We start from the raw sequence: 15,226 nt of genomic DNA, 5'->3' as shown, positions 1-15,226 counted from the left end.
AAGAAACAATTACTTTCACAACATAAACACAGCAGCGATAACCGTTCGGAACTAGCGTTTGTATATATTTTAAGTTTTTGAGCAGAAAACCACTCAGACACACGACCCCCAGCGTACTGTAGCGTCACGAAACTCACACACTGTTACAATGCGCGTATATATCGGATGCCAGTTGATGATAAAACGGTCGAGTTCAGGAGCATTCAAACCAAACCATTATACCAAAAACGCACATAATTGCCGACTGTGTAAAGTAGGTACTCTTCGAAGCAAGTAAATGCACATACAGGGCGAACATGCGAACACATCAGCGGCGGTGCCTGATGCTGCTAAGGGCACAGGGAGTACGCATAAGGTATATGCTCAAAGCTTTCCACACACACACACACACACTTAAAAGTGGGAAAATGGAAGTATGGAAGATGAGATAAAGCTAATGGTCAAAGCGGCAAGCTACCTTTGTTATCACGTTAACGCTCAATGACAGTAGGACGCGACAGTTTTTACGCGAAGATTATAACCAGCATAGTGGAAAATGCGGTAGAGAAACAAATAAATCAAATTGCATACATATTCCAGTTTTTATTACAAACTCTTACTAAACACCGACCCCACTCAACGTAAGTAGCGAAACAATACAACAACAACAACAAAAACACGCAAAATCAAACACACAGCATCTACACAATAAAAAGAAAGAACACATAATAACAACAAAAACAAAAAAACATAAGCCTTAAGCTGGTATTTTCCGTCGGTCCATCACCGTTACAAATGGTTATAAAAAAAAAAAACTTTTATCCATACCAGGGCCATAGCCATCAGAATGCCACTAGTTAAAGTATATTTATATTATAATAAATACTCACAGTCGACAGCCGAACCGATAGATCTTCGGAACACGCCACAGTAACCAATCTTTGCGAACAGCTCCGTAAGTCACTATCTCACCGGAAAAGGACAAACACTATTCCCCTGGTAACAGAAAGCTAGAGCTGGAAAACGTCTGTGAGTTGTATGCACCGAACACCGAATGATCTAACTATAATGACCGAAGAATATCGAAATCCTAGAAGCAATGTCCAATGCGAGCGAATGTGCGTGAATAACGAACGTAAACTTGTAGCGTCATCCGTCGGGTCGGAGAAAAAGAAAACTCACTAACAAATAAGACAAGCAAGCAGCAAGCGCCACAAAAGATAAAAATAGCAAAAAGAAAAGGTGAACACAAAACCACGATACAGTAGTAAAAGGCATTTCGAAGAAAGCAGTATGTACTAATGAAGCAAACAAAACGAAATAAAGCGAACAAAGCTTTCCGCTGTAACAAAACAAAAGTATAGCAAAGACAAACATATTTATGGTTCCAGTGCGTTTGTTTCGTTTAGCAATAGCGAAAGCGAAGGAGAATAATTTTTCAAACCATTTTGTGTATTATGTTAGGACATTTTAATATGATGATGAACAGGGGGGAGCGAAAAGGAAGCGAAGAAAAAAAAACACGATAAAAGTAACGAAACATTAGCACACATTAGAAAGGGAAAATCAGAAATAAACGCACAAACATTACACAGATACAAAACAAAAATATAAACACAATCCACTAAACACACTTACACACAGAGAAGGAATAGAAAATGAGAAAATAGAAGAGACAAGTGGTACAGAGGAATGCGTGACACATATGTATCGTTTCGTCATAACTTTAAACGAAGAAAAAAAGACAGAAAATAAACAAATTTAAATAAAAAAAACCTCTTTTTGTCGCTGTCTACGGTTTCTTTGCTCAAAGATACTATCACAATGCAGCTATGTTAAACAAACGTCCACATTCCACCCACTTAGTGTACGGTACTCACACGATTGGCACCCCCGTTTGTTTCGTTTCTGATGTTATACACAGATAAACACGGCCAATGCGCATGAGCCACGATTTTGCTTGGCAGCTGTAGTGTGTCAGCTGTTGAAAATTTGCCTCCCGGTCAGTAGACTTAACGACGGACCGACGTTTCATCCTTCGCTTTCACCGTATTCTGAAACGATAACGATAACTATCTGTGATACTGTAGCGGTATAGCAAATCTGTGATAGCTAACTTACATATTTCGCGCGCGTCTTCCACAAAATTAGTTGCAAACATTAAGGTTCGGTTCGGTCCGCATTGAAGTAATGCTTCGGTTTTCACTGTATCGTTTGGTGGTGCTATTGTGTGTGGCAACCATTATCTACACGGCGACTCGCTGGTGCCAAATCCTGTTTGGTCGGGGAGAATCCGACAGTCGCCACTTTCAGCATACCTGCAATATGACCGAACTGTATCGGCACGAGCTGGAACAGCTGTTCGAAAGGTTTTGCAAACTCCAAACTGCTTCAAACCACTGTTTTAGAGGCAGTTTTATCCATTTTGTTTTCCAGAGTGCACCGGCTGCTGGTACAGCACGGGCTAACACACTTCCTCTGCTACGGTACGCTTTGGGGCCAGATACACATGGCAAAGATGTTACCCTGGCGGGAAAAGGCGGAATTCTGTGTGCTAAATGAAGAACTGATGCGCCACGAAGAGGCACGCTTCATACGTAATTTCTATGCCAGCGAGCTACAGATCCACTATCTGCACTCGGAGGGCATCTACAGGATATTCGCCAAGGAGCCCACTGCACCGCATGCCGCACCATACGTGGAGTTGGTCGTATTCCAGCTGGACGAAACGGTAAGATGATTCATCTTTCTAATTCAAATAGTCTGAACAGGATGCGCTGAAATTATAAAACAATAACACATTAATCAATTGATCATTTTTGCGGAATTTTTACACAGCAAGGAATGTACAAACGTATCGGTTGGAAGAGACGGGTGTTACCACCGCATTGTGACTGGACACCGTCCTTGGAATGTTTTCCCGTCAATCTGCTGCAGGGTACGCTGCCCAAACGACCACTCGGACGATTCCACTACACCGTACCGATGGGTGGTATCGAGCTGCAAAAGTACCACTACCCCGATAATTGGTGGAAGAGCGTTAAAGTTCGCAACTGCAACCTGCACTAAGGCAACGATGCGGGTTCATTCAAATCACTCACGCGTGTAACATTATCAGCTCAAACTAAAGTAATAGCAACAATTATGAAATTCTTACAAATGGATCAAATGTGTACGCGTTTTCTTCTTCTATTTCTTTTCTTTCGTATTGTCTTCTTTTCTCGTTCCATCTTCGGATGCACATTGCATAATGAATCCTTCCGGTAGTGCACATGTTCCACATACTGTTCAACTGTTTCAATGCATATACAGGTTGTTGAAATAGTACTTTTTTATTCTTTCGAATCTCTGTGGACGAGAGTGTGTACGTGTTTGTGACTGTTGTCCGTGTTGCCATTTTGTGTTCGTGCTTACAGCATTCTGCACTTTGTACCGGGGGTGCAGCGTGTCATCTCTAGTTGCGAAGAAACACCGTACCACGACCCTGTGTCCTGTGTCTTTCCTGGTTCACCTGTGGTTTACTGGTCATACTCATTGGCCAATAAGAAAACAATATCGACAAAAATTTACATTTGCCTTATGGGATATCTCAATGAACTCCTGAATCAACAAAACTGAAAGTGAGGATGTGAGAAACACACTTGGAAAGAAACTGAGGTATAAATTTGTAAGCAATTGTTATCTCTCCCTTGCCTATGCCGCATTGATACGTGTTTCGCCGTTTAATTGACTCTTCGAAATTTATTTTCCACTAGGCTCGTCTGGTCGATCGTAAACTGTGATCCTCTGTGCGCGAACATTATTACTTTATAACATGTTAATTTGATTTCTTTGTTTTTATCCCAGATGTTTTTCTCCCTCCATTGGCCCGGACCGTTTCTTGGGTCCGATAACTATAAAAACCAATAACACTTGTGGCAAAAATCCAAGTATTAGCACAAGCAAAATATGAAACTTCGAAGGAAAACGTTTAATACAGTAATCTCAAGAGAAACAAAACGCGGTCACCACAAAAAGCACAACGCAGCAGGGTAGTTCCACATTTGTGCAATTACATGGCATGTCTAAAACAATACAAAATCGTAATGAATATAAAAGTACGCCAAAAAATCGCACCCGAAGGAAACCTTCCCGGCTAGATGGTGCTAGATTGCGTTTGCTAGATTGCTAGAACAGTTTGCGCATAATACACTTGTGTTTTCCTTTCCGTCTCCCCGGTACAATTGGGGATGATCTTATCCTTTGCGCTTGCTTACCCTCTTCTTTCGCTTGACAATATGAAGATCGTTCCTATATCTGTGCGATCACTAATAATTTGAATGAAATATGTGGCAGTCTGCTGCACGTTCAAATTCATAAACACGGAACGACATATGCAATGTGGATATATTGTACCGGTACATTGAAAGGACCCCGACACTCGGCACATAGACACAACAAATGGTTATAGTGTTTGCAGGACAATGTAGCAGGAACGTAATGCACTGGTTTAGCACACAAAACGGCACACTAAAACGATGTCTTCGAGACATGCGCTCCGTGTGCTATATAGTGCCCTATGGCAGAAGGTTAGCAGCAAACGACTACGGGCCTTTGTTCCACACGTTGTCGTAAACGGCTGCGGAGTCAATCGAGCGACCGTGCGCCTCCATGCCCCGAAAATCACAAACGGTAACAACAGTAACATTCACTGTTTCACTCATTCGCCTGCCCTCAACTCGTTCCCCGTTCTGTCTGCTTTCGTGTTTGTTGGGCTCTACCATCTCCTACCCATCTCCGCCAGGGATAATGTAAACTTAACAAAACGCTGTACTTTGTAAGGTGCGTTAATGCATACTGACTGCGCCCAGGGACAGGTGGTTCTTCGAAGCCGATCTCTCAATGCGCGCGGGCTCACGCATGTCCACACGATACACCTCACACTCGCCATCCTTGCGCTCCTTTCAACCACGCTTACCTTTACCGCTCTATCTAAACGCTATCGGTTCTAGCACTTCCGCAAAACGGTAAGCACACGGGTTTACAATTCCACCCTCCGCTTTCTATAGACGCTGCGCTGATCGTCGCTTTGCTGTTTTCTTTTTCCTCCTTCTTTTTTGTTTTTATGCTTCTTCTAAAAACGCTAAACCAACAATATTATTAACTTATCAACACACCGTGTCCGCACTTCGAGTGCCGGTCGTCGGTTGCTGTTTCGGGGAGGGAACCGTTGTCTGCTGTTCTCCCTTCTTCAGGCTCTAGTTCGTCCTTCGGACGTCGGTTAGGTGGTTTGTATCATTCGAGTGCATCGTGTTGTAGCTCATCGCTCCGTAGATACCGGCGCCCGACATGGCCGGCAGTTCGGGGCCACCGCGCGGGATCAATCCGGCCGGGCTGCCACCACCCTTATTATCGCTGCCCACCGAACCACCCGCACCGTCGCGCTCCTGACTTCGGATCAGCAAGCTGGCACTGTTCACACCGCTGCACCCGGTCGAGGACGCTTCAGCACTAACGGAAGCGCTCGCCGGTATCATGTACCGCAGATCGGTTATCGTTGGCGTTTTATCGTCGTCCGCGACAGCTAACGCCCGTGTGCTTCCGCCGCCCGTCGATCCAGCGGCAATCGGTTTCTTCACGCGCGAAAGGATGTACTTGAAGAATTCGTACGTGGACCAGCAGATCGCGGTGGCCGGCATCTGGTACAGTACGCGCGCTTGCATCCCCTTGAAGAAGCCCATCATGCCGGCCGTGTGATAAATTTTCTTCGCCGCCTCTACGAGCCCCCGCGTTTTACCGGCACCATCCTCCTGCGTGTTCAGCAGCGTCTTGCAAACATCGAGCGGGGTGGTAAGGGCGGATGCGGCTGCTCCGGCCGCCCCACCCGCCACCATATGTACAGGGGGGTTGTATTTATTGTCTTTATTGAGCAGCTTCTGGAAGAACTCGTACGTCGGGAACTGGATCGCCGAGTAGGGTATGTTCATGACGAGCTGCGTCGAGTAGGACCGGTAGAACGCCCGCAAACCCTCCGTCCGGTATACCTGGGTGGCGCAGTGCAGGATCGATCTGTACGGTGAGTTGTACATTTGTAGCCGTTGCTTCACCACATCCGCCGGGTTGGAGACGGCATCGTGCACAAGTGTTGCCGCGGTTGCCGATAGCATATAGTTCAGATGATCCCGATCCGAAATTGTTGCGATCATTTCCTTCGAGCACTCGTACGCACCGAAGTAGAGTGCGTGGGCCGGTCCAGCACCGGCGACCACCGCCATCACGCCCCGAAACGGACGCATCAAGCCCTCGTTCTTAATCATGTCGCGCAGCGTCGACGTGATTGTGTCGTGAGCCTTCATGTGTGTGAGCGATTGCATGCGGGTTTTTACCGAGTCCAGCGGGTACATGACGCAGTGCTCCATCACGCCCGCTATCGCACCGGCCGTCATGATGGCCGGCACACTCGACGTCGGCAGCTGTTCATATTCGTCCGAATTCATGACATATACTTGATGGTTTGTCCGTATGTGCGCTAGATCGTTGCTGTGCTTCACGCCTTCCGCGTTGAACGCCTCTCAAAGCAAGGTTCGGTTGCACGGTACTGTATCCAATTTAAATGTGGCACTCGCGAGATGTGCCCATGTGGCGTAAAGATGTATCTTTCTTATCGTTAGATGGTCAACATCATACCACAAAGCTGATCCCTTCCGGCTTAATCTGAAACTACAGAAAACAAACAAAGCGTTAGCAAGGGGAAGATAAAAGCATTAAGATTAGTTCATGTTTTGTCCTCGAGCAATCTGAGAAGCACTCATTCCCATATACCTTTACATTTCCCAAACATAGAGCTGTGCTCATTAACCATTCACACCGTAATCAAACAAAAAAGACCAACATCAATCGAACCAAATTGCACAACCAAAAGTTCACAGCGTTCAGGTCACCACCTTAATGCACAAACGACTATCGTTACCGTCTCTGTACCGGCAAGCTCGAAAACCGATTGCAACAGGTCGTTTCGTAGGTGATAATTAGGCACCCACAAAATGCACCCATCACATGATTCGGTGAAAGAAGCGCAAGTCAGCGTAAAGCGTCTAGCTGGTGTTTCACCTCAACACAGTTCAGAACATTCGGTAAGGCTGGCCAGACCATCACTATCACCTAACGCATGTGAGGAAATTGGCAACATCGAAATTATTGCTCAAATTGGATGCACAATAGCTCCACATTAACGAACCCCAGCAGCAGCATCAGCACTTCTCTTATCGAACCGCTCCTATACGGACTACTCCTATACCGCGTTTATCAAACCAGCCCTTATCGCGCACGTTGAAACGATGAAACGGCGGTAAGTTCACCATCTTCACGGTTTCCACGCAGATACTGACGTGCGTGTGCTACTACTAAACCAAACACACTATGGAAAGGCATAACTTCCCACCGCGATATGTGATGGTTTGCTGTTAGACGCAAAGATTAATGCACGATCAACACCGATGTTAGCATTATCGCCACACTGATTGCTATCATTGCGATAAAAAAAGACATATTTAGCTTCTGTTCAACCATGGGTCAACGCACAAATAACGCATAAAACCAAAGACTATCACCCGAGCTGCTCGCACCCCTTAACGTTCCGCACTATCGCTACAAGGGATTGTATAATCGACCGAAGACCGTACAACGTACCCCACACACCTGCCGCGGGTCGGGTGTGGTTTCCACAAACGGAAGCTGTTGTCGATGCTCCTGCCTCAAAGCAAATGCCGAGACGTTGGTCAAGTACGGTATCATTTATTTACAATAAAAAATTACCCCCACCTATGTGCGGTCCCCGGTTATCTTCTTTCAGCGGCAGCGTTTGGATGGTTCCGCGGTTGCATGAACCAGCTGCCTTACTTGCCCCGGTGCTTGCCGATTCTCTCTCACAAACACGCTCGCACGAGATTCTTGAAGCCGGTAAACGGCTTATCGCTCGGGAGCGGAGAACATTTCATCTGAAAGCATCAATCACAATGACGTAATGTGCCGAGACGCATCGATGACAAAAAAAAGCGTAAAGTGTGTGGTATATTATCCACCGGCCGCAACCAGCTGATAAGATACACCCGACAGGTGTTTTGTCTCCCGCAGATAATCGTTTATTTCCATAACATACTACCGGATAAACGCCTGCAAGGCGGTGAAGAGGAAAAAAAAAGTGCAATTGATTGCAACGGGACGCCACTACCCCTAGGATTATTCCCGGTCGACCTTGCGTCGTAAAAAACAGGATAGTTGACGAAAGTGCTTGAGAGAGAGTCCAGATACGAGGGGAGGTCGGGGTCGTGGATTACCGGGGTACAAAACCAAAACAAACCACTTGCGAAACACCACGATGGCAGCGGCGAGCCGGTTTACCAAACCATTCCTAGACGGTTCTCGTTATCAGTTGAGTCAAACACACCAGTCATCCGGTTTGCGCCGGTGCAATTTGCTGCCATGTGCGGGGAGATGCATCGTTTCATAGGGACAGTGTCACTCTGTCAATTGACATGCCAGTATAACGATGCGTCATGGTGATCACGTTTTTATTTTTTACCGCACAATTGCAAGTCAAATAGCAGTGTTACTGCTGTGTAAGACAATTTCAGTGCTAAAAAAACTGTTTCCAATCGATTACAGCTCCACACTAGTGCGCTATATCTTGTCACATAGAACACAGATACAGTATCACTGCCCATCTACCAACACCGTCCAAAAGCACGTTTAAAAACAAGTTTAACAAATAGATTTAAATATGATTCATTTTGGGCAAAGAGCATTACATCGTAATTTTGACCAACACTTTCTCGGGACAGTGCGTTGCAAACAAGGCAACCATTTTAAATTGCACTCAACGACCAATTGCACTGCAAAGAAATAGATGCACACGATCGCCAGACCACCGTAGAGCTTATTTTTAGCGTTCATCACATGCATCAACTCAGCGTAGCAAAAATGAATTGTAGCACAGTTTTCCCCCTTGCGCTTATCGGCTTCTATGTTTTTCGACCTAAAGTTATGTGGGTTAACCTGTTCCAAAAGTCATATCAGTTAATTCAGACATATTTCTAGTTCCTTCACCGCTGCCTACAGCGTAAGATAGCCAAGATACTAGCAAAAACCACTCCACGCTCCAACGTTAGGAATATCGGAACGGAAACTAAGTACACGGGTTAGGGGAACGTGATCGTTCCACGATCGAGTGCAGCTACATTCGCTCAAACACGTCCGCAGCATCGTCGCACAGAGTTTTGCATCCGTTCATCGGACCACGTAGTCTGAAACCGACATCTTTCAGGGGTTCGTGCACCGAGTCTCGCGGGATTTGCAAAAAAAAAAAAAACCTTCGTGCACATTGTCGCGTGTGCAAAATTCGTTTCGCGCTAGTTACGTGCGCTACTGATCGTAAAGGGGATGATGGAACAAGAAAAAAAACATATAATTAATTAAATTCATATTAAATACATTGCATTACATCCATCAACCTAACATATAGGTGATTGGTTACAACAAATTCTCCTTTCTACAATGGACTATCCCAATAACCTTGAGAAGAGCACTGATTAGAATATTAAACAGCACTGTTCAAGCTGGCACAAGATCGTTGCATACATCGCACAGTAACTCTTCCATCAAATTCCCCGGCGTATGCTTCCTAGTAAAGCACTTCATCAGCTGATTAAACAATTTTATTCAATTCACAAATAAAACGAAAACACATTAGCTATCCATGTGTGAAGCTCAATGTATTTACTTCTACAGTTTTGACTTCCTATTCTGCAATTCCTGCAAATGTGAAGAATTTCTGGCTCTACTCACACGCGCGTAGTAGGTAGTGTGGCGATAAAACCGAATCGCGGACCCGCGCGGCATCCACAGTGTGGAACCGTACCGCCGACGAGCTGACCTTGAAATTTGCATCGTCATCGTCGACGCGCGTCAGCTTAGTCGGCGAACACTGGCACTACTTATATGCCGGGGTCTTCTGACGAATCTGACCTCATTTGCATCAGTGCCAGAGGAGCAACAGAAAAATGTACCACTTCATCTGCATGCATCCCGAGGGAAAACCCCGTCAATGGAACTGACTAGCTGGAATGTTACACCACAATCAAAACATTTGCAAGACCAGGTTTCGCGGTATATTATCGATTAACTTTTCGTACCCCAAAACGGTGTTTAGAGGACCCAACCCATTCACCATAGCACCCAAGGTTAGGGTGCTCGACAAGTTCAGCGCAACAGCGATTCCAAGGTTCATTCACCAAAAGCGCTAGAAACATTCTTACATTATGCTGGGCACACCTGCGAACGGAAGAGAAAGTTCCTTTTCGGTAAGAATAAGCCGTAGCTAGGCGAGACCGGTGCTAGGTCTCGTCACAAATGGTTTGTGATTTTTAGTGCCCCGACTACAGGCGGCCGTAGATCAGACAACGCAGAAAACTGCTAGGTCTATGTAGCTAACGGCACTAAATCAAGTTACTTTTTCTATCTATTTGTCTATTTTAGGGGTTCACTTCTCCGTATCGATGTCTAGCCTGCGGGTTTTTCCTTTTCACTTGTCTCACACATTTGTATTCAGGCATATTAAATCGAGTGACGCATGTGAAAACATAACAAAATATGAAGAGTTTATTACTTTTTCATCGACCCACGCGACTGTCATACCGCAGCCATCTCATGTAGTACGCTCCTAGTCCCGACGCACCGTTAGGACGACGACGACGACAGCAGCGAATGCCCCACACAAGTATTGGTGCAATGAACACATTCGCATGTGTTCTACATCTACATTTTGATAGACAGCAAAAATCAATAAAACCAGGCAAAGCGTAAGGATAGCATTCAGAAATTGAATATCTTGCTCTCGGTACGCTTTCATAACCATCAACGACAACCTGTGCCGTGACAGTTAACTTTAACGTTAACGTTAACTTTACTTAGAGGCGGACAAAATCTTCTTAGTATCTCGTTGTGAGTTGCGTGTATTCAAATGTAATATTATTTGCATTGAAAAGGGGCAACTTTAATGTCTAAAAACAGATAAAGCTCCTTCTTGTAATGTAAGAAAATTCCACAACCATCTCACCGTTATCAAAGCAAAAATATAAACGATTATCTGTTTATCTGATAAAATAATACCAAAATACAGAATAAAATTGCTTACCGTCTTTAAACCGCTCTTTGTCGACAGAAACAACAGCGCTATTCTTTTCGCCAGTTCTAGAATGCAACCGAAGCATCCACTACCGCGCCACCGTCGATCGTACACCACACTCCTTATCCCAAAAACAGTTGGCTGATTGTGATCTTTAGGAACCGTCAGTTGTTTATGTAATACACGTCATCGATCGATAATTGTCCCGCAAACGTACTGCGCTCAGCAACTTGATAACGGCGAGATGGTTGTGGAAATACTGAAATTAAAGTAAACAAAAAAAAAGGTAAAGTTATAAATAAATGTTATCGTTTTCTATTTAGATAAAAGTGCATGCTCTAGTGTTGTGCTCTGAAAACTGTATTTTTTTGCAGATTCATGAAATTGTGGAATTTGTAATTTGGTTTCAACTGTACCCTCATTATTCACGCCATACAGTTACGCCCGTGCGGTTAATGAAGTTCAAAAACAAAAACAAAGAGTTTCATACGAATCGTACCATATCGTTCCACAGGAACATGTAACGTTAACCTGGCGATAGCGATTTCTCATTTTATTTTCAAATGACCACGCATCGTAACAAAATTTGCTACATGTGGACATTCTGATGTGCTGATATTTCCTCAACTCTAGACTGGTAACTCTTCTTACAAACAAACGCGTTTGCTGGTCAGGGAATATAATTCTTTCCTGAAATATAGTAAATGATAAATAGCTTCCAACCGGAAACCACTTCAGCTCATAACAATATTAGTTTTGTTGTAGTAATGCAGCTGCGGTAAACGATGGCTATCGCATGCAAAACCAAGCTTGGTTTTCAGGTTTGTCCATTTGATTATCGCCAGTTGATTGACTGTTTAGTTTAATTAGTTCCCAAACATGGTTAATGACCTTCAAAGGTCTCTTGACAAACGAGTCTGTGTTTTCCCGATGGTGCAATTCCAGTTTGTAAAATAAATAATCTCGCGAAAAAACGAACATTGTTCATTCCACAAACAAATTCCCTATTTTATCAAGAAAGAAATATTTGACCTCCCAGAAACGTAGATTAGAAGTAGAGTAGCATTATCTATTCGTCATTGTTTAATTATTTCTTAATTTTATTTTGCGCTCCACTACCTACACGAGGTCCCGGGGTTTAAGAAAACATCCCCAGAAGTGTGGTTTCGTGTTCGCAATAAAAAAAAACCGGCATTACGCTCTCAAATCAGCAATAAAATTGTTCTTTTCGCTTTCTTTTCTTGACCATCGGTTTTGCAACGATCGAGAACAGGCAGCTGCATTCACGTGGAACCGGTTTGAACGCTTTTGCCCACGATGCCGGGTTTTTGGATGGCATGTAAGCAAGAACACCGCACACGGGGGTCGCTAGCTATTTGCAAAGCATATTGGAGGTAGCAGAAAGGGAATTTTCTGTTTATAACCAATCGAAGCGGCTTTTGGTACCATCCCAAACTAAATACCGTTGAATCGTTAAGCTAAACGTTAACCTTTTGTTTAACATTCGAAAAGGTAGTACGAATGTAAAAGACCCACTGACTGGTGTAGCTTCCATTGCAAAGCAAGGTCCACTTCCATTATTGATTTTACGCGGGTCAGTAACAACAGTTGAAGGACGAAATTTACTGATTACTAGCCAGTTGCCCGTTGCCAACACCGTTTGCTACCAACTGTTCTCTACGATCCGAAGGAATTTGTTTGCCATATTGTCAGCTAGCCGGTTTCACCGTTCGGCGATTCTTTTGCGTTGAATCATTCTAAAAGAAAAGATGTAAACTGTACTCGTCAGAGTTTACTTGCCAGAATGGAATTTGCACGATCACTTTCGAGGTGATGCCGTGTACACGAATGATTTTGTCACGGATAAAACACTATTTACACGGTCCACGTCGTTTGTGTGTGTCTGTGTGTTGCTTCCATAACCGAGCGCACGTTACAAACAACTCAGCCTACTGAGATGCGATATCGTTCAGCAATTGAAGCTGTTTGTTTCGCAACGTGTATGTACGTTTGTCTTGGACAGAACCGCAGCACGGCCCAGATAGTGCAGTGTACAAACACAGCTCTACTCGCAACGCGGTGAATCCCAAGATGATTTACTTTTTATTCCTCACGAACAAATAAAACGCCCGCTCGTTTTCATTCCAGGGCAAGTATGGCCGGCGCTGATATGGCGCTTGCACAGTACTCTGCACTAGAGCTCAACTGTGCGCAATCATTGCCATCGCTATCTCGGCAGCTTGAGTCGCGTTCGGTGGGCAAACCGTTCAAGGCTGCAAGATGATACTTTAATTTCCAGTTCCTCGCGAAGCAGGGTTGGAACAATAAAAACTAACTGATTCGTTTATCGATACTTTTACCGAATATCTAGTGCGTCTTGCCTGGATATTCATTGCCGGCTAGCGCACTACTCAAACGATAGCTGCCAATACCGTATAACCCACTCCCATCCATAAGGTATTTGTACCAATGCCAACTTACAGCACCTACACATGTGCATACGAATGTAAACTGTAAATTGCCAGAAAATAACAGAAAATCATCAGCTGTGCTGAGTGCAAAGTTGCCACCGACAACAATTTTATTCTACTCTATGTTTTGCTCGGGCATTGCGCAATTTTTGACAGCTTTTGCTTCGGCGCAACCGTAGCAAGCTGGGACGAAAACAAGCACCGACAGAAGGGCAAGATCATCCAGCACCACACACATTGCACACTCACACGCACCGCTCACTCGCATGCTGTTGCAAGCGATCGGACAGTACGGGATCATTAAAAATAAACGCTTCCACACCACTTGTAGCTACTACTAGCTGGGCCACGGCTGCCTCATTTCTTCGAGAAAGTTTTACGTGCAGCGAGCATGAAATGTGTACCACCAGCACCTGACACCGACGAGCGGTACACAGCGCGACCATTGCGAACAGCCCCTGCGAATGCCTTTTGCATAATCGTCTCCCATCGTGGCATTAGATTTTACCACCGATTTGTCGATGACAGTGACGACGACGACGAAGACGCTTGGCTGAAACATTCTTACGACAATCGCCTCAACTTCGGTCTGTGCCACAAACTCGCTGCCGTTAAAGCGATACACACAGAGGCTGATGATTTTCCGTTCACTTTCTTGCACGCACTGAAGCAGCCACAGCCGGAGCTGGTTTCACGTTTACCCCCTTTTGCGAGCCAAACTTACAGACACACACACACACAACCCGACCGGGTCAGGTTTTAGCTGTTTAGCTCGCGTAAGCATCACGCTCGTTCACGCACGCACCAACAAAAACACGTACACATGCAAGCAAACCACGTACGGAATCCGGCGGAGACACAACGTTATGCTTCAATTGACCGCAACCCGCTATGACACCACTTGCGCAAACGACAAGTCAGAAAGTTTTTCCTGGCTGCACAGTTCCACAGGAATTGGAATGCCATACAAAGCATGTATGGTAGGACGGAATCGAAGCAAACACCACCGTGTACGAAAGGGATGTTTCTGTTCCGAAAAAAAATACTTCATCAGTTTCGTGGAATCTGCGACTACTCCCATGCATTTGCAGCTAATAGCCGCCTGAAGGGATATGGAATAATGATTTACTCTGCTACTTTCCCATCTGCTACCGAGCCGTCGATCTGCGTGCGGTGATATTGTTGCCTAAAATGAAACGAAATCTACGATTCGTGCCTCAATTCGAGGTACCGAACGCACCGCAGAGGGAACGGAAAACAAGATCAGAAAGATTAGATGATGGATGATGAATATACCTGCGGATGGACCGATTGTACCGCGGCCAAAGCGGTCGTAATGTTGCGTTCTCACCGATCCGCCTAACAATGTTCCCCAGGCAGGAGGATCTGGAACACGGTCACCGAAGTTCCAGCCCGCTATGCACTCGCTGCGTTAGATGTCCTGAGAAGCGTTTCCGGAGGCCGCCTGCACGGTACAAGTTTCTTTTCGCTAGCTGCCAAATGTGTGTTATCACGTAATATTGTCTTCTTCTTCTTCTTTTCAACGTGGTTGTCGAAGGTGAAGCACCGAACCGAGAATCGTGATTTCTATCGCCCAGCAATCAACGCTAACACA

At 45.0% G+C, this 15,226-nt stretch overlaps 2 protein-coding genes across 2 annotated transcripts; one reads left to right on the top strand and one right to left on the bottom strand.

Moving 5' to 3' along the window:
• Positions 1 to 2,169: 2,169 nt before the first annotated feature.
• Positions 2,170 to 3,048, top strand: LOC128715003 (uncharacterized). The gene is made up of 3 exons (XM_053809884.1): positions 2,170 to 2,348; positions 2,416 to 2,710; positions 2,818 to 3,048. Exons 1-3 carry the CDS (start codon positions 2,170 to 2,172, stop codon positions 3,046 to 3,048), a joined length of 705 nt encoding a protein of 234 aa, XP_053665859.1.
• A 2,168-nt stretch (positions 3,049 to 5,216) lies between these two features.
• On the bottom strand, positions 5,217 to 6,455 carry LOC128711753 (mitoferrin). The gene has a single exon (XM_053806639.1). It carries the CDS (start codon positions 6,453 to 6,455, stop codon positions 5,217 to 5,219), a length of 1,239 nt encoding a protein of 412 aa, XP_053662614.1.
• Between the last annotated feature and the right edge of the window lie 8,771 nt (positions 6,456 to 15,226).

Source organism: Anopheles marshallii, chromosome 3 (genome assembly GCF_943734725.1).
Source record: "Anopheles marshallii chromosome 3, idAnoMarsDA_429_01, whole genome shotgun sequence".
NCBI classification, from domain to species: Eukaryota; Metazoa; Arthropoda; class Insecta; order Diptera; family Culicidae; genus Anopheles; species Anopheles marshallii.
This window is presented reverse-complemented; position numbering and strand designations above follow the sequence as displayed.

Coding starts and splice junctions, on each gene's coding strand:
- LOC128715003 (XM_053809884.1), top strand. CDS start 2,170: ATGCTTCGGTTTTCACTGTATCGTTTGGTGGTGCTATTGTGTGTGGCA. Junction 2,349..2,415: donor CTGGAACAGCTGTTCGAAAG/GTTTTGCAAACT, acceptor TTTGTTTTCCAG/AGTGCACCGGCTGCTGGTAC. Junction 2,711..2,817: donor TATTCCAGCTGGACGAAACG/GTAAGATGATTC, acceptor ATTTTTACACAG/CAAGGAATGTACAAACGTAT.
- LOC128711753 (XM_053806639.1), bottom strand. CDS start 6,455: ATGAATTCGGACGAATATGAACAGCTGCCGACGTCGAGTGTGCCGGCC.